The following is a 19098-nucleotide window of genomic DNA, read 5'->3' on the forward strand; positions in this document are numbered from 1 at the left end:
ACACACACACACACACACACACACACACACACACACTAACAAACACTCAGAAACATGCACACCCATGTATATATTTGCATGGGCAGAGATAAACACACTCACACACACTCGCTGGGTACAATTAAAGCGAGTGGGAAACTTAACGAAAGCCTCTCCCTGTTCCTCTCAGGAAGTCTAGATTATGAATTATGACTCACTCTGATAATCAAGCTGTGTAATTATCAGCCTCCAGTGGTATTGTCTAATCTGCCACATCACATCACAACACACACATACCGATGCACGCTCACACACACCACAACTCTTATTCATAAGCATTGTCGCACACGTTTGCATTGGTGCACTTGTGAGGACTTGAATCTACAGCAAAGTGAAGACGTGACCTCACTTCACAAGAACGTCCTCACTGTGCAAGTCTAAAACCCAAACCGCTTCCCTCAAGGGTCGAGGTGCATAAACACACACACCTACATACATGCACACACACAGTGTAATCCTTGAATCAGCAGAGTGCGTCCTCATTAGTTTCGGTCCGTGGGTGCGTTTGTAAATTACCACTCAGAGCGCCGGCGTGCACCACACCGGGCTGTTTTGCAAATTTAGCGCATTATCAGAGCCGCTGCTGATTTATTCAAAGTGCCACCGTGTGCCAAGCGTTCAGAGCACATGTAGGGCACCGTGGCCAAGCAGCTGGTCCTGCAGAGCGCCTAGTGCTTACCACGGAGGTGGATGGGCTGCAGCTCCACAGCTCCGTTTGTGAGCGAGATGCCAGCCACAGCCCGGTCTTGAGAATATTTGGCCATTCTGCACACATTGCAACTTCTCATTAACGGTTGTGATCGTATCTGTGCGTCACAAATATTGGGTGCAGTCTATTGTGCAGAATGTACTTGCAACAACTGCTCAGTGAAACATGAGACCTGCTGTGCCTGCTCATTCCATTTTGTTAAGAGTTGGCTGTCTGATTTAGCAAAGATTGATGCTTTACTCTATTATGATCACTTAAAATGAAAACCACATGCTCTGTGTTGTCAGCTCAAGGAGGTTTACAGGTTCACTTGTTAACTTTGGAGTCCTCCTCTGAGGCTTCATGATCTCGCTAAAGCTCCTTCAGCCTAGTCAAACACCGGGCCAAGTAGCAAGGGCTCCCTCCAGTGTTGCCAACTAAAGGAAAGGCATTATTGGCTGTCCCAAAAGTCGCGAGAGGTTGCTAGATGTCATCATCTAATTTGCATACTCATCTGCATGATTAACATATACACTGTATAAAAAATGTATAACAATGTATACAAAACATAATCTTTTATGATTGTCTAAAATTAACGCTGTACTGCCTATGCACTACCCATTTGCACCTGTGCTGGCTGTGGCGGCGTGTGAGCAGCTGTTCTCTGGACCGGGTCTCCTTCTGAGGCTGTCCCAGAGGTGCTGTGGCACCGGGGAAGGAGACTCACCGTGGCCCCTTCTTAACCCTATAAAGCCATTTGTATCATATATGATACACGTTATCAATTCTCACTTTCCGTTTTCAGTTTAATCAATACTTGACCAAAATACTGTTGTATACCTTTGAACCCTTCCCCTGTTCACCCTGGACCATACCATTGGCACTTCAAGTACATATCATATATCATACACCAGAAAGGTCGTGTAATAACATATTTTTGAATTTTCTTTTTATATATATATTTTGTTATAGGACTAAATAAAGGGCTCAATTTCAAAAAATTGGAATTTTCTGCCAATTCTTTCATAGTTCAGGCTTTATAGGGTTAAAGCACTGGACTCTGTTTAGCATGATAGGGCCATGATGTGTGGACTGTTATGTGTAAAAAGCATCAAGTTGTTACTAAATCGCATTGGAATTATTGGACACAGATGTTTTCCTCAAGATCAGAAAAAAGTTGCTATATATGTCGCCAGTTGCTTCTGAGGAGTGAAGTCACCAAAGGGGTCAGAGAACTTGTTTCATCTAGTGACAGAATCACTGGGTTGGCAACACTGGCTCCTTCTGTTTGTAGGCACATGTTTCATTGTTCTGTGGTGCAACTTTCAGCCAATTATTGACCTCCACTGTACTTGAGACCAGATTTTACTTTGCATATGTTGTACCCAAATGATTTGACACAATATTACCCCATATCTTTTCTTTCACTTTGCCCTGCTTGACAGAGGAACTGAGGAGCTGTTGACGAGAATTTGAATCTGCATGGGAAAAAAATAGTCCCTTTCAAACATACACGCGAGTGGATTAATGGTGATTTCAGCAAAACTATGTGCTGGTCAAGCACGGACAACATGCCTTCACAAAAACTCTCATGCAGCAATTTTTCATATTCATGATGGACAGATACAACCATGACTGTTGATGAGAAGTCAAAACAGGATCTGTATGCTCTTTTAAAATGAAAGTACCATGTTATGTGCACAAAAAAAGTCTTTATGCAGGGGACAATAATGACCTAACATAACATTTTAGATACCTTGAGCTACCACATCACATGGTTGAAATAATTTTGTCAGACCCCAACTTGCCACAGTCTTTACTTGTTGGAGGAATACCAGCAATTTGACACTTTTAATTTTCCCTTCATTACAACTGAATGAGCGTCTCTAGTATTTTGTGCTCCGTTCCAATGGAAATGGCCTGCTGTTTTATATCAACAGTCATGCTGCATTTCCAAATGTCTCTGATGGTTGTGAGTGATGGATTTGATTTCAGTGGCATACACTGCACAGAACAAATTACATACAATATAGGCATACACCTCAATTTATGTGCAAACTCCCAAACAAGTTTAGATATCATACAAAATTGTTGCTGTTTTTGCCAGACTTTACTTCCACAAGTATTTCCACAGAACAAATTTAATTTTAGCTTTCTCCCAAATCAGATAACAAAGTCAATCCTGCCTCCTTAACCAAAGATAATCTCACCTTAACAGGGACATCACTGGCTTCTGGATAAAAAATTGTCTGATATACAATTCTGATATGTATCTCTTCTTAAATAGACATTATGCTGTACAGGACATATTTTTCTACATGAAGAAGGAATAATTTGCTTCACTCATATGAACCCAAATGAGTAAAACTGACTGAGAGGATGGAACAAAAAAAAACAAAACAAAAAAAAAAAAAAGTCCCTAAAATGGCCACAGATGTGAGCTGTGACATCAAGTAAAAGCAAAGGGATATCAGCATGATTCAACCCTCACTGACCTCAGTGTTTCGAGTGTATTGTCACACTGAAAAGCCTATTTGAAACCATGCGGCACAAATCAGGACCATGCTGCAGACAAGGCAGCATCACTAAAGGGGCAGAAAACATGCAGCGTTACATGTAAATGCAGTGCACAGCGTAGGATAAGTGGGATGCTTCGCTCTTAAGTGTCCTAAATGTATTCAGTCACCACAGCGCCACTCATTCATATTCCTCAATGTATTTTGCATTTTGTTGCATCATGACGGAGCCTGCCTCAGGAAACAGCGTAGGAACCAGTAGAACCAGTTGTGCCGTGCGCTGGCCTGTGGCACAAAACAGCACAGAAACCACTGTAACCAGCTCTGTGCCGCGCTGATATGCGGCAGAGTGGAGGAGCACTGAGACTGAGCTGTAACCACAGCGGCAAATGTGTCTCAGTGCCATAATCTTTGCCACTGGGCTGTATTTTTCTCCAAAAAAAAAAAAAGCTAAATTCTTCTTAAAGCACATTAATAGCTATAACCCTTATATACACATGCTTTATATCTTATTTTTCACTTCGTTCATTCATTTTCCAAATGTATTCAAATACTGTTTTCTCGCGGTCAACAGGACAGTAATCCCTCAGATGAAAAGGCCCCTTTCATATCCTACCGCTGCCCCCTTCTGGATCATCTTTGTCATTACAGTGGTCTGTGGAGCTCTGCAGAAGTTTTGTTCAAACTTTGCTGCGTTCACACAGCGGCGGAAAGTGACGCAAATCTGATTTTTTTTTTCTCAGATCTGATCTTTTTGTCTTGACTGTTCACATTTGTCTTTATATGTGACCTGTATCTGGCAGTATGGCCGGAGCTTGACCATCACCCCACATTGCATGACAGTCCATCACCACAATTAATAAACTAGTAGTGCAGGCATTCATTTCTTGAGTTGTTTGCTGTGGTGACAGTGGTGTGTGGTGGCAGGCTGTCAGCTGTTCAGGCTGAGGACAAGAAGGCAGAAAAGAGCTGTGACTGAAGCGTCCCACATATCTATTAAATTTTTAACCCCCTGTCTCCCTGTCATTGTTGTTGTGATCCTCCGTATTTTGTTTTGTCCACCACTGCTGACAATCAATAAATAATGACGCTCTGACAGTGATGTGAGGCTGCTCAGCAGGGGGAAATAAACACATGAATCCTGATCTGAGTGTTCACACAGCGTCACGTCAGCAGGAATCTGATACAATCATGATTGATTTAGGACCACATATGAAAATGGTCCAAATCAAAATTGAAAATATTTTTTGTTTTTGTTTTTTACTGTTAACCCTGGCATAAAAAACATCAGATCTGTGTCACATTTGAGGGGGAAAAAATCACATCTAGACCTTTTTACCTGATGCTGGCTTGGTTATAAGCAAACATGATATTGCAGATACACATGCAAATTAAACCAACAAAAGCACTGATTTAGTCTGTTGTAACAGCGCCTGGTCCATTTTTTGGATTCCTTTGAAAGCATGTTTACCAAAGAGCAACTTTGCAGTTATTACTTACAGTATTACACTTCATTTGCATCCCAGTAGCGCCCTCATGTGGTTTGTCTCGGGATGTTAAGGTGCAGAAGTTTCTAACACCAAGAGGCAAGGATGAAGACACAGCTCCACTGTGACGAGGGCCCAGCTGTGTGCAGATTTATTCTGCAGACACAGATGTGAGCACAGACTCACGAATCATTTTACATGGTTCATATGTAAACACGCCATTTCTATAACTCCATCCTTCACCATGTTGAACAGCATGCCTGGACTAACTGGCCTGCAGCCCTGAGGCAAGCATTTACTGTGGAGCCCCCTCCCCCATCTGCACTGCCAGCGGTCATCATTCAGCCATAGTGTTGGGCAAACGTCCTGAAACATTGGCAAAAATGATCCAAAAGTTGCGTTAAAGAAACTGTTTAGCCAGCTATCCACAGACATTAGAGAAATACAGCGCCAACAACAAAAAGGCCCACAAATGCAAACCACATCACGCCTAGTGAACCTAAAGCTATGAAAGAGAGGCATACCAGTGTACATTGTTGCATGGGATTCCAATTTTAAAATGAATTTACATAACTGTGCACACACGAACCCAAAGTCCTGGGATATCAATGGTCTGTACATTTCTGTCTATTTGTGTATTTTTCTCTCTCTGTCAGTCTGCTGTTTGGGCGATGACCTCTAACTGTGCACTGTTTGTCCCCCATAGATCATCCGTCATGATGTCACAGCTCGTGGAGGGTCAGAGGTCAGTTCCTGGCCTCACAGGAAACCTGGAAGCCAGACACTCACTCTGTCTGCTGCCTCTCTCTTATACATGCACACACAACTGATCGGCTGGAGGGCAGCCAGAGGTGATCAGACATGACCATTACTTGAGCCTGTCTGAGACCTAGAGAAAGGCACACACACACACACACACACACACACACACACATACAGCTCAGAGTGAGAAGCAAACCATGTATCAAGAATTCAAATTAAAGTTCCTTGCTATTTCCTAATACAATAAAATTAGAAGTCTTTTCGTTCATTTCACAGCATTTTGTTAATGTTTAGAGAAGGGCTATTGCAATGTTATTGACTGTAGTTTATGGCATTAGTAGTGCTTTCGAACCACAGAGATGGAACTGAAATGGAGCAGTTACAAACCGTTTCAGCATGGAGGAATGTTACAGTGATTTTACTATCCAATGTGCTGCCTGCATGTATTATTTCATTTAAAAATAGATTTTACAACAATCCAGCGCTTAAATAGAGAAAAAGACAACCAGAATCAAATGTGTGTCACTTATATTTTAATGACTTTTATCAAGTAGGCACTTCCATTCACACAAAAAGGAAACAATGGTGGAAAAACAAAGGAATAATAGTAAGTCACATCATCTTCATCATTATATTCATGTTTTTTTTTTTTTTTATACAGAATAAAAGCGAGTTCTACAGTTTCAGGCGATGCCGATGGTGCCTAGCAGAAGTGCTGGAGCGTTTCCTACAGGTTTCTATGGTTTCAGGGTGTAAATTAGCGGGCTTTTATTGTGGATCCCAGTTCTAGCCGAGCTCGGGGACTTGTCGATGGCAGGCGTGTCACACAGCTGCACAGTCCTGCTCGGCGGATCTGTGGCGAGTCTCAGGCTGTGTTTGTAAATGCAAGCTGACACAGTTTAAAGAGAGCATTCCAGCAGGACAGAGTACAAAACACCCAGGAGATGTATGAATGTTTAAGTTAACAGCTGGGACAAAGAAAGAAAGAAAAACGCCATGAATTATGACTTCCACACTTTAACTAATGACGGAGGAGCTAAGTGGGAGACATGGTGTCAGTTAGCCTCAAGGGTGCTTGAGCCAGGTACTGAATCACTGCTAGATTCAAGGGTGACCATGACCTTTGACATCTTTACAGGGATCAATAAGCAATTACGTTTTAATCATCGTTTTTATAGGTCTTCCAAAAAATTCGCAAAGGGCCCGGTTGGTGCCAGGTGTTGGAAACCATCAGCATTCAAAGTGTCCATTTGAAAATACACCCTATACCCGATCGTCTTTACAGCGTGGGTCAATTCAATTTGCTGTTGCTTGGGCACGTTTAGGTTTACAATGGCATGATTCATCCAAACAGTCAAAGCTTTGATTGGTTAAAGGCGCAGTCCAACCTGGCTGATAATTCCCATAAACCCTGGCAAGCTGTGCTTTAGTGGCGGCTATGCCAAGTGATATGGTCACCAGGGAGCTAGTTGGCAACCTGTCTTTTTATTTATTTATTTATTTTTGTTCTGCTTTTTATTCTAATAACTGCATTTCAGTTGGGAGAAGACTGGTCCTATGCCAGTTTTTTTTTTTTTTTTTTTAAGTGGAGGTCAGTCTGGCTGGCTCATCAGGACTTACAGCACAATGCACAGCAAGAAAGAGGAGGCAGCAAGCAAGGGGCAGGGAGGAAAAAAAAGCAATAAAGATGTTAGGTCTGTGAGTATAAGCAATAAGCGTTTTTTTTTTTTTTTTCAGCTTTCTAGTACTACAGCGAGGGAATGAGAGAAGGAATAAAGAGAGAGAGTGAGACAGAGAGGACTAGAGAGAGAGAGAGAGAGAGAGCGTCAGTTCCTCAGGAGCTCTTGTCCTCAAAGTAGCTCTGTTCGATGCGTCTGCAGAAGGACAGCAGGTTGCTGTAGCTCTTGATCCTCTCTGCTAGCTCCGTGCTGGTCAGTCTAGTGGTCAGGATGGTGAAGAGGTGACCGAACACCAGTGCATCCAGCTCTGTGGGCCTTGAACAGAGACAGGGACACACACATTTATTCTAAATGAACATAAACTATTGCTACCACTGTGATCATCCAATCCAATTATTGATACTTTACACCAAAATGATTAACCTAATCATCTGTTTACTGTCAAATTGTTTAACATTTTGTGGCTGTTGAAACAGGTAAAGGAACCAACTTTTCTTGGTTTGACAACAGTAGAAAATGGATTTGCAAAATTAAACAACCATTTACACTATCCTAATACTCTACTGGTACCTAAAGGGGAAGCACAACACTTAAGAGCTTGGGGTCCCAGCAGCCATCATGGTAACAGAGGATTGAATGGTATTGGTATGGTATGGCAATGACATCAACATCAACAATAACAATAACAGCAACAACCGAGTTTCCCCTACCATTTCTCCTGACCATTAGTCAGGGTTTCAAGTCAATGTATTTTGCAGTTTTAATGCCACATGATGGTCTACCTGCTGTTTCAGAAGCTTTCCATGATTACAAGCATTCAATTGGGGAAGAAATACCACTAATTTTTGCCAAACAAACAAACAAACAGTAAAATCAATTAAAAAGTACAAAATATCAGCACAAAATGTCAGTGATCCTTTACTTATGTCTGAAGGTATGGAGATTGGTTGTGGCCTTGTAGGCAGACAGGAAAACAGAAGACTGACAGACAGACAGGCAGACAGACAGTCAGCCTACTTACTGTTTGTTGAAGAAATACAGTTGAGTCCCCAGCCTCTGAGAGAGAGCCTGGCAGCACTGGCTCACGTCCTCATACACCTTAAACATGTAAGAGAGGACGGGTGGTTACAGCGCTCACGTTTAGTAATGTACAGAGAAATTTCACTGAAGTACATAATAATTTTATGAAAACATTTGGAATTATCTGATACCTACACCAAAGATCTGCACTGTTTAAAGCTGAAGAAGAAATTCACGTGAAGGCATAGAATGTTACTTAAAAGCTTCGCTACAAAAGGTGGCTTATTTAAATTTGAGTCCAAGCTATTGAGCATTAAACGGATCACAGCTGGTGGTGATCTAATGCAGCCTGCCAAGACAGCTGATGTGACGTTCATCTCATGTGTCGAACAGACTGTTCTTGAGAACAGAGAGACATAGCAGAGGAGTCCTCAGCGTCCAAGAGGTTTTCATCAAGAAGGGAATAAAGAACTGCTTGTGCAAGAAACAGACACTGGCACTGATGTGAATATCATTGCTCTGTAGCTAATGATCACTTTTCCAAAACAAAAAAACAAAAAAATCAGTAGACCCATAATATTTCAAGACTTGAACTGTGTCTGTGGTACTCATCATAACTTATGGTGATCAGACTATGCTTCACAGTATTCTCTCTTCTTCATTCTTGTAATATTTCTTCAGGCTTCACAGCATGTGCAGTACTCAATGGTGAGTTTTGCAATCGTTTGTCTCAATTATTTCACAAGCCAAACTGCTAACATCTTCACTATTTACATCTAAACAGAGCCGTGTGCTGGTTCTACAATAATTAATTTTGGAAGGTGAACCCATGTCAGCGAAGGAAATTAACTGTGCAGCTCAATCCAGTCCCCGCAACTGAAAGAAAAACTGTGCCGAGCTTGTTGCAAAAGCAGATCTGATTCTACATACCTGCTCCAGGGTTTTTCCTCCCCAGCCTATGGCGTTCATCTTCCTGCGAACCTCCCACTGCTTCTGATAGGCCAGGATGTGGTTCAGAGGCCACGAATACGGACTGCTGTATCTTGGTCGAGAGATCTACGTCCAGAAAAATGCATGAAAACACACACACACACACGTAAACAAGACTGAGAGGCAACGGATACACACTTAGAAACCTACACACTCATGCACACACGCAAGTACACACCTCAGAGGCTGTAGCATCGTCACACCACTGGATGTACAACTGCAGGGAGGAGAGCAGACTTACAAGTGAGTAACAAATCTTTGTCCGAGTGTGTATTGTTCCTCTGTGTGTGTGTGTGTATTCATCTGTGTCTGTGTGTGTACCTCAGCGGTAAGCAGCATATTGTTGACTAGCTCCATGTAAGCTTTCATTTCAGCTCTCTGAACATCATCTAGGCCATCACTAAGAGAATGACCCTGAAAACCAAAACGTACAAATGTAGAAGTTCATCCCTTCCTTTTCAATTCTATTTTTCAAGATAATAAACAAGCAAATACACAGATAGGGTTAAAATTATCACCATGCTGTGATCAAATAAATGACTTCGGAATTTGTGTTTACATGGGTGTGAGTGTGTTTGTGCTGCTCACCTTAGCCTTGGTAAACTGGACTATCGGCCCCAGCTCAGACACTACCTGGTTTCCTACATGGACAAAAGGAACCTTACCTAGACAGAGAGACAGAGAAAGACAAAGAGATAAATACAAGCATCACTCTGACTGTGAGCCAATTAAATCAAAGCAAAACAACCACCTCTGTATCACACAGGCTCCTGATTGGCTGCCGGCTTCACTGCTTTAGTGTCTAAACAGCTGCACGTTTTTCCTCCCGCTTCTCCAGTTTTCTATCAAAATGCACAACAGTAAGTTCAAAGACGGTGTGTGCATCCTCCATAACTCTATACTGTGTTTTCCTTGAGCATGAACTTTCATTATTGGCAGGGTGTGATGCTTGTACACCACATCAAAGCCAGCCATGCACATGACCATCATCTGGCATATTAATTCAAAATATAATCCAATTTCTGTTTCCTAGCATTTGAATGTTGTGATTAGTGTTTTCATTGATGTGCATAACAGATGGATTGGATCAGTCAATGGATGAAACTGTCTTGACAGGTCTTTGATTGAGCTCCTGGTAGGCTGTGTGTACTTCTTTTTATTTGTTTCTTTTTATTTATTTTATTTTTTATTCATGTTTTTATTCTTTTGTGTTGTTTTACTATCTGTTGCTCATTGTAAAACACCCTAAATTGATTTCTACTGCATGAAAATGTGCTATTAAAATCAACATGATTGACTGATTGTCATGTGTTTGGTCTCACCTGCACAGGGTTATAGCTTGGATAGAGGCCATTACTGTCTTGTGATCAGAAACACATGTAAAAATTGTATTCAAAAGATTTTTTTTTTTTTTTTTTTTTTCTGAAAATACAAATACCTATTCTTTCCCCGCCAAAATCTGTTATGTTTGTGTTTCCATTTCTTGGACACTTCCCCTAATGTGAATGACACTGTGCATTATGATTTGTTAAAAGTCTGCATAGAAGGCTCCAAAAGCATGCATCAAAGCCCCTGAGTACTTTCTCATTCCATAGTGACACAGACATAAGCCTATATGGACTTAGTCATAGTTCTTTTTCAAAAGTTAATTCGCTTCTTGAGCAGAGTGTGTACCAACCGGATGGTGACATGTACTCAGCATTAGCTCTGCAAGCCACCTGCACTGGTAGACCGCACATCCTTAGGTAGGTCTGCACAGGGAAGAAACACAAAGGTGTCGTTACATAAAATTACAATGTACCCCACACAGAAAGAAAGAACACACATCCTAAATCATGGCAGCGTGGCTCAGGAGGCAGAGCAGTCGTCTGGTAATCAGAGGGCTGCTGGTTGGCTCTTCGGCTCCTCCAGAGAGCGTGTCAAAGTGTCCTTGAGCAACACACTGAACCTCTCCTGATGGGCAGCTTGAGCACCTTGCATGACAGCCTCTGCCATCAGTGTGTGAATGGGTGAATGTGGGCAAAAACATTGTAAAGTGCACACTATGAGGGGTTGGTAGACTAGAAAAGCGCATTTACCATTTAAATCATCATAATTAGACATGCAAACACACTCACGGAGAAAGAGGAATGGGCAAGAACACAGATATTGCAATAAGAGCTGCAACACACACACACACACAGACACACACACACACACACAATGTTGTACCTGAACAGCCAGGGACGAGGCACAGTCAGACAGCAGAATCTGATCCTCTGTAAAATCAAGACAGACATACTGTAAACAAACACATCAGTTTCACTCCCTTACTCCTACACACACACACACACACACACACACGCACACACACATATATATATATATAAAACCCCCCAAACAGGCTTGTTAAAACTCACCCTTCAGTGGCTGGTAGAGGGTGGCATTTTCGGGCCAAGGTTCAGCAGCTGTCAAAAACACAGACAAAGCAGCGGGAGGACACACACACACACACACACACACACACACACACACACACACACACACACACACACACACACACACATTTTCAGAGTTGGTAATGTTATGTAAGTGAGGCTCTCTGCCCGCTAGCACACAGACACGCCCCCGTGTTGGCTCCGTTTGCTCACAGTTAGCCACTCTAATCATACAGAGGCTTGTCACGGCTAATTCAATAGAGAATAACGTGAAAGAAAGTCATTCCTAAAGTGATAAATGAAGTATACCATAAGACAAAGGTCTACTGCATGTCATGTTCCCTGACGTTAGCTAGCTCAACACAACAACAACAAACTGTTTTTAATCCGGCAGCTTCACCTGCCATCTGCGACACGAAGGCCTCCGCCGCGAGGGACATGGCGCGATGCTTCTGAAAATCAAAATCCAATCAAATTTAAAAAATCTAGACGAGAGAGATGCTGAAGTTATTCCTCCAAACATGCAAGGTTAAGGGCAACTGTTTAGCAACGGAGTGGTCCGCCGCGTTATGTGTTCCGGGGGGAAAATGTATTACGTTTTTTCAGTTCCGCTATGTTCACGTTGGAAAACGAAAGAGCGCCTCATAAAATGTGCAGGTTTTAATCAGCACGCCTCTCATTCTGTCAGTTGTTGATCCTTTCACCTCTTTACAGTGAAATGTGTAGCTGAGTGGCATTAAGAATACACGACAATGGTCTAAACCCATTCATCTGTATGGAAGAAATGAAAAACTGATAAACATTCTTGATTATAAGGTTAACTAGCCTGTAACTTAAATTGCCACTGAACTGCCAACGTCATCGATCAGTCTCATTATAAATTACTTCTATTGGATATCAATTATATAAACTTCTGGCTTTTGGCATTGACACACCTATTCCTCAACGAGGCCTACCAGATTTCACTGGGTTTGTTTGGTGTGTTCAGTTACAGTGACAAACTAACATCAGTTTCTGATGGTATATCATTGAAGCCCAATCATTAGTAATTTAAGCATAATGTAATAATGTTTTAATTCTGTGGCTATATACAGGATTTTTATTTATGACTGCTTGATGCACCAGGTACGAGCTTGTTAGGACTTCTCCTAGAACATCTTGGTTTGAGTCATTTCCAGTGGTGAAAAAAACTATTAAAATACCCTGATGACATTTTACTTAAGTATAAGAAAAGCTAATATTAGAAAATCTCATTAAGTAAATACAAAAAGTTGCTCATGGAGAATGTACTCAGAGTAAAAAATGTTGTTCCTTTTAGATATACGCACATTTTCCATCTGATTCTAAAATGATCAGAGGGCAAAGGTCAAGCTAAATTATTTTTAACTGGAAAAGTTGTAAATTACAACATGAAGTGCACAAATGAAATGACGTTCTACTTTGCTGACTAACTGGTCACTTCACACTTCACTAACTGATTCACATTTGGCCAATTTACACCACTGCTGTTTTTGATGTTTACAGAATTAAGAGATTTAATTTAACAAAGCTAAGAACAATAATCCTCTGAAAACAAACTTAAGTGGAAGAAAATGTAATACTTACGCTTACATACATATGCATAAACACATACATACGCTTAAGGATTAATTATTATTATTATTATTATTATTATTATCTAATTCCAACCCAGTTTCTCTCTCTTTATGCTGCAGTACCTGATGCTACCTCTAGATGGCAGTCCTGCTCCACCACGGGTGGAGTTGCTGTCTGTGGGCCACAGTTTGTTGTGCTACTTCGCCCACAGCAGCCTCACACAAAACAAACAGATGAAAACTAAATGAATAAATTGTTCATAGGCTTAATTTTGAATGTGAACACAGACGTGTTCCAAAATAGTAATTAAAAGGGCAATAAATGTGTTTGTGGATGATGTCTGCATGATGGGATTTCTGGACGTATACGAATATTTAGAGATAAACATTCACTTAAAATACGATTTTAGACAGGAAACAAATTCTTCCTATGCGCTAGGCTGACAAAGTACTTTACTTAACTACTGCAATATATATTTCTATATATATTATAATATATATTTCTACACACACACACACACACACACATTTGTGTTTTACCTTCATTAAACTTTAGCAATTAAACAACCACAATATTGACCAGGTCTTTGTGTTGACACGCTGTGAGCTGATAAGCCTTGTATTTATGAGAATATTTTGACCTTTATCGGTCTGATTGCCTAGATGCAGAGTGGATCTGCAGACCAGCAGCTGCTTAAAGCGCTGATTGATACTCCAGGTTGCTCTCTCTCTCTGTCAGCCCTGCTGAGCCTTTCCTACACATTTCGACCAAACAGCGTCTCCACCGGAAGCCACCAATTAATGGCTCATTTCCTTTGCATCTCTCTCTCTCTCTCTCTCTCTCTCTCTCTCTCTCTCTCTCTGTGTGTGTGTGTGTGTGTGTGTGTGTGTGTGTGAGAGAGAGAGAGAGACAGAGAGAGAGAGAGAGAGAGAGAGAGAGAGAGAGAGAGAGAGAGAGGATTTATTTCACCAAGTACCTCGTAGCGTCCATGGGTGCCGTGCGTAAACGATGCGTAAAAGGCGCACTAAAGTTAGGCTTTCTAGTACACAAAGTTCTCTTGTTATCAGAAATATTGACTTATTGGTTATTTCTGAACCTCACAGACACGCCTTGAAAAAGCACAATAATGTTAACTGATATGCGTATCTTTGCTAGTCGAAAATCTGATTTCCATCTCATTTCTGATTGCATTACATAAAACATCACTTTCCATGTTGTATGCACTAGTGTTTTAATGAAACTCTTAAATTCCATCGACATGAAAGAACAGCGCAGCCAACATCACTAATTTACACTAAATTTTAAAGCCAGCCCAGAAGCAGATTTTCCACTGTTTTTAGTCCCACTGTAGTCTCCCCGGGACCCGGCTCCGCGGCCTGATGCTGATAGCGAAAGCCTTTTGGCCTCGCAGCCGCGCCTCCATTACCGGATCTTAATGAAGACATTTGTCTTGGCTGCAGGTTTAAGCAAACTGTCGCTCCAATGAGCTGAAGTCTTGACGAGCACTGTTTAAAACAAATTTTTGCGGAATAATTGTGGGTCAGCTTTTAAATCTCCCCGCGGGAACTAATCCTCGGTTTCAAAGCATCTTTCAGTTAAGACATCACGGACTATTTGTCTTGGCACGGGGGTGGCGGCGTGACGCGCCTGTAAGTTACGACTGCGGAGTTCAAAGCAGATTGTGTATGTTATTGAGGATGGATGTATGACTCAATTGTTAATACAAAAACCGGGTCCTGCTAGCGGTCTGCAAAACATCTGTCATGTAAGCGCTCTCCTCGAGACTTTCCCATTTCATTTGAACAGATGATTATGAAATATGGGCAGCGTGAGAGCTCGTGGCTTCTCCCCTCTCCCTGGCCGAAGCACGCTCGAGCCAAAGATGATGCTGATAGCGTGGTCTTCCATTCATAATCATGGTGGGAGTGATGTCGACGTCACTTCTGCACACACACACACACACACACACACACACACACACACACACACACACACACACGATTTATTCTTCAGTTTAAACATGTTGGAGTGTAGCCAAATTCAGAACTAAAATAATGAGGAATCGAAATACCAATTAACAGGACAAATAAATAAATGTTAAACATTTACTGTTTGAAACATTTTTATTGTTTATTATCTAAATATTTTATCACAAATTTCCACATATGAAATTTTTATACTTCAGTCCCAACAAGGAAGCATATAACGAACGGAGATAATAATTACTACAAAAAATAAGAGTCTAAATAATACAAATAAGTACTATAATACCTATCGATAGCATATTAAACTGGAAGCAAAAAGAGAAAACAGTCTCTTAAAAAAAACAACATTATTTTGCAGCCTCTCGATGTTCAATAAAGTTAAAAACAAAGACTGAGGAACGCTTTTGTTTTTTTGTTTTTTTATATAACCCTGTAACCCTGAGAAAATAGACTAGGTTTACGGTGTCGTGCAGAGAAATCATATCAACAATTTGGACATTTCTGACTTACGACTACTTAATTTTAAAATCATTATTATTTTATCTGGGCATTGTCCAGATTTTTGTAATGCGTATTTGTCGGTATATTTTGCCCAATACTCCTGAACAGTTGCCATTTTGCAGATATGAGTTCTTGCACGATATGGCTTAGTTGTCCTATCTAAAGAAAAATGGATGCTCATCTGTAAGAAATAAAAGCTACCTCTTAAATGTTAGAACACTCTTTGTGTAGCCTAGCAAAGTCTGTAATAGTCTAGGATGTAATTCTAACATGGCTCTCTATCCAATTTGTCTATTTCTCCTTGAACAAGAGACGGTTTTATACCACTTGGCAGGCCAGCCGTTCAGCTGTCTGGGTATTTGGTGTTTATGCGCATTGGCGCATTGCGAAATTCCCCGTTTTTTCATTCTTTTTTTTTTTTTTTTTTTTTTTTTTTTAAATTAAGCGCCAGTTTATGGACACAGCATTTTGGTAGTGTGCATACAGGCTACATAATTAATTTAACCTAATATTCTACGTATAATAAAACCCTGTATTTTGTATACCCTGTAGGAATAAACCCTGTTTTCTCCAAAAAATAAATGTTTTCCTTCGTTTACGCAGCGCCAGAGCCACAGACCGGGAGAGTTTGGCTGGAATGGGCACCGTGCTGTTGCGCCTTCTCTAGAACTAACAAATATTAAGTGTAAACATGTAAAACAAAAGGGATGTCAGACATAATGATCAAGTCAGCGTGTACAACCTTCATAGCCTATAGATTTTAGGCTGAGACACAAATAACCAAGAAAATAAGCTAAAACCAGCTCGTGAAAAACGGCGCACCCAGAAACAATGTAAGACCACTAAAACTGAATTTAAGACTTCAAATATCAATGGAAAATATATTATACAATTGAAGATATTTTAAGACTTTCTCAGGCTTGCAGACACCCTGGATTAACCAGTAACACAGCAATGGAATGGAGGCGCTGACATGGTTGCCACCGAAAAGTGAAACGGCCAAACTCTGCTTGTCTATGGGTCACTGTTCAGACCGCTCTCATTTCCTTTACACTGTTATTACTGCTGTTGCTGTCGGTGCTGGTATTATTGTTGTCGTTGTTGTTGTTGTTATCCGTTGATTTTTTATTCTTGTTCCGTCCTTTGGTGTTGGGCAGCTTGTTGTCCTTCTTCCAGCGCATGCGCCGGTTCTGGAACCACACTTTGACCTGCCGTTCGGACAGGCAGAGCGCGTGAGCCACCTCGACCCTGCGGCGGCGCGTGAGGTAGCGGCTGAAATGGAACTCCTTCTCGAGCTCCAGAACCTGCTGGCGCGTGTAGGCCGTCCGCAGCCTCTTAGGCTCCGGGCCCACATGGTTGGGGTTGACTGAAAAAGATAAAGAGATGAAGAGAGAGCAACTTAATTTATCTATTTATTTATTTATTTATTGACGCAACAGCAGGTCTATAGGCTAGGTGTTGGAATATTTGCTGTTAAGGAAGGGCTATACTGCTAATGTTCATTTGTGGTTGACTGGGAATGGATCCAAGAAGCGATTTTACATTTAATTTGCAGCTTTTGGTCGGTATCGCACATGCAGTACACGCGCTCACTCACTCACACACACACACACACACACACACACACACACACACACACAAACATAGGCTACACGCATGCACGCACACTTTGGCAGAGCCATAAAACTTTATAGGGGTTGTAATTCTCCCTGGCTCTCACTGAGATCATAAATAACTCGACAGCAAAAAAACACTGCTCACAAATGGACAAAAAGACAAGAGAGACAGAGGCAGAGATGTGGACATGCAAAGGTAAAGAGGAACGCCAAAAACAGAGGGATGGAGGGATTTATTGGGAGAGATAGATTAATAAACAGGGAGTGGGGCGACAGAGAGAGAAACATGAGATCTTACCCTGAGCGATGTGCACTTTCTTCATCCACGGGTACACAACAATAGGTGGCTTGTCTTTGCCCTGGCAGGTCGCTTTCCTCTGCACCTGAGCGGGCTTACAGGTCACCCAGGCCTGGCACTGCTCCCCAACGAAGAAGCGCTCCTTGGCCGGGGCCCCAGACGCTCTGTAGCCCGGGAAGGGCGCGCCTTGGTTCTGTAAGTGGTCCTCATCCTCCCGCTCCTGGCCTGGGTGCTGCTCCTGCAGAGGATGTTGATAGCTGGTTTGTTGTGGTGTGTATGCAGGCGGAGGGGGTTGGGGGTGGTAGCCCCCTCCATAACTACCACTGTCCTGGGGGTTGTAATACCCCCCATGGTCACTAAAATTACTGTAATCCTCCTCGCAAGGCGGGAACTGCGGCTCAACATATTTACAGCTCACCACATAGGAGTCCATGATTGATTTATAGCGAGGCTGGTAGGAGAATACTAATTTTTCTTTCTCTCCCTCTCTCTCTCTTTTTCCCCCTCTGGCATCAAGCCATCCTACGGCTGTCAAATAGACGGACGGCCACGTAGGCCACGTGAACCAGGGGCCAGCCAATAGGAGGCTGCATGTCTAGTTGTTTATGTCAGACGTAATGGGATAATTTGGAGAAGAAAGAAAAAAAAGCTCATTATAATGATGATTTGCTGGCGGGTGGAAAAAACGCTTAGATGACCATGCTTGGAGGCATTATGTCTTGATTTGCTGAGTTAAAAAAAAAAATAAATAATAATAATAATAATAAAAAAAAATACGAAGAAAACACACAATTAAAATGATGTTTACAATTTTGGAAATATGTGGTTACAATTGGGCTACAATTAAAGAGAGGATAGACTAAATATTTACCCATAATTTGAGACTGAATGTTTAAAATATGATCATACCGACCCTATCTATCTATCTATCTATCTATCTATCTATCTATCTATCTATCCTATGTCTACCTTACCTTCTCTTTGTCTCTGCCTCACACATACACACATACTCTCACACTCTCTCTCACACACACACACACACACACACACACACACACACAAAAGCACCACCTATTGAAACGTTTGGACTGTAGATTTATGACTTTTAGCTGATTGACTTTTACCCCACACAGATGGCCGGAGCTGAAAAATTAATCTCGCCCATATTGAGAGACGGCGGGGCCATATTTGGCCTTGTGGCGACTCAAAGGACGGACAACAAAACGTGGTCGGTCCGAAAGGCCTCCAATAAAAGAATAGAAGAAAAGGTTCCCAGACAGTGACTAGTAGTTGGCTTTGTTAGGCCGGGGTCACCCCGAGGTGTCCCGCGCACCACCACCATCTCGGCTTTTTAGAAAGGAGGGGGACAAATGCATGGCGAGATTTTAAAAAATGAACCCAAAACATGCTGAACGGGGGAAAATGCGACAGGACTTAAAAAATGATCTGAATCTGAAAAATGTTGGATGTAAAATCGAAATAGGTGACAGCGTCACTATGTGAA

General features: G+C 41.7%; 2 protein-coding genes across 2 annotated transcripts; both read right to left on the minus strand.

Moving 5' to 3' along the window:
- Positions 1-6008: 6008 nt before the first annotated feature.
- mtx2 (metaxin 2) lies at positions 6009-12164 on the minus strand. Its single transcript, XM_030070942.1, has 10 exons — positions 11999-12164; positions 11581-11628; positions 11393-11439; positions 10860-10932; positions 9770-9846; positions 9503-9595; positions 9360-9398; positions 9122-9247; positions 8193-8269; positions 6009-7486 (listed from the first exon to the last, which is right to left on the minus strand). The coding sequence occupies exons 1-10, from the start codon at positions 12036-12038 to the stop codon at positions 7327-7329; spliced, it is 780 nt and encodes a 259-aa protein (XP_029926802.1). The 5' UTR covers positions 12039-12164; the 3' UTR covers positions 6009-7326.
- A 4544-nt stretch (positions 12165-16708) lies between these two features.
- LOC115372906 (homeobox protein Hox-D4b-like) lies at positions 16709-18027 on the minus strand. Its single transcript, XM_030071068.1, has 2 exons — positions 17595-18027; positions 16709-17046 (listed from the first exon to the last, which is right to left on the minus strand). The coding sequence occupies exons 1-2, from the start codon at positions 18025-18027 to the stop codon at positions 16709-16711; spliced, it is 771 nt and encodes a 256-aa protein (XP_029926928.1).
- Positions 18028-19098: the final 1071 nt, after the last annotated feature.

This window comes from Myripristis murdjan, chromosome 15 (assembly GCF_902150065.1).
Source record: "Myripristis murdjan chromosome 15, fMyrMur1.1, whole genome shotgun sequence".
NCBI lineage: Eukaryota > Metazoa > Chordata > Actinopteri > Holocentriformes > Holocentridae > Myripristis > Myripristis murdjan.

Coding starts and splice junctions, on each gene's coding strand:
- mtx2 (XM_030070942.1), bottom strand. CDS start 12,038: ATGTCCCTCGCGGCGGAGGCCTTCGTGTCGCAGATGGCAG. Junction 9,847..10,859: donor TGAGTACATGTCACCATCCG/GTTGGTACACAC, acceptor CTCTCTGTCTAG/GTAAGGTTCCTTTTGTCCAT. Junction 9,399..9,502: donor ATATGCTGCTTACCGCTGAG/GTACACACACAG, acceptor TCCTCCCTGCAG/TTGTACATCCAGTGGTGTGA.
- LOC115372906 (XM_030071068.1), bottom strand. CDS start 18,027: ATGGACTCCTATGTGGTGAGCTGTAAATATGTTGAGCCGCAGTTCCCG. Junction 17,047..17,594: donor GAAAGTGCACATCGCTCAGG/GTAAGATCTCAT, acceptor TATCTTTTTCAG/TCAACCCCAACCATGTGGGC.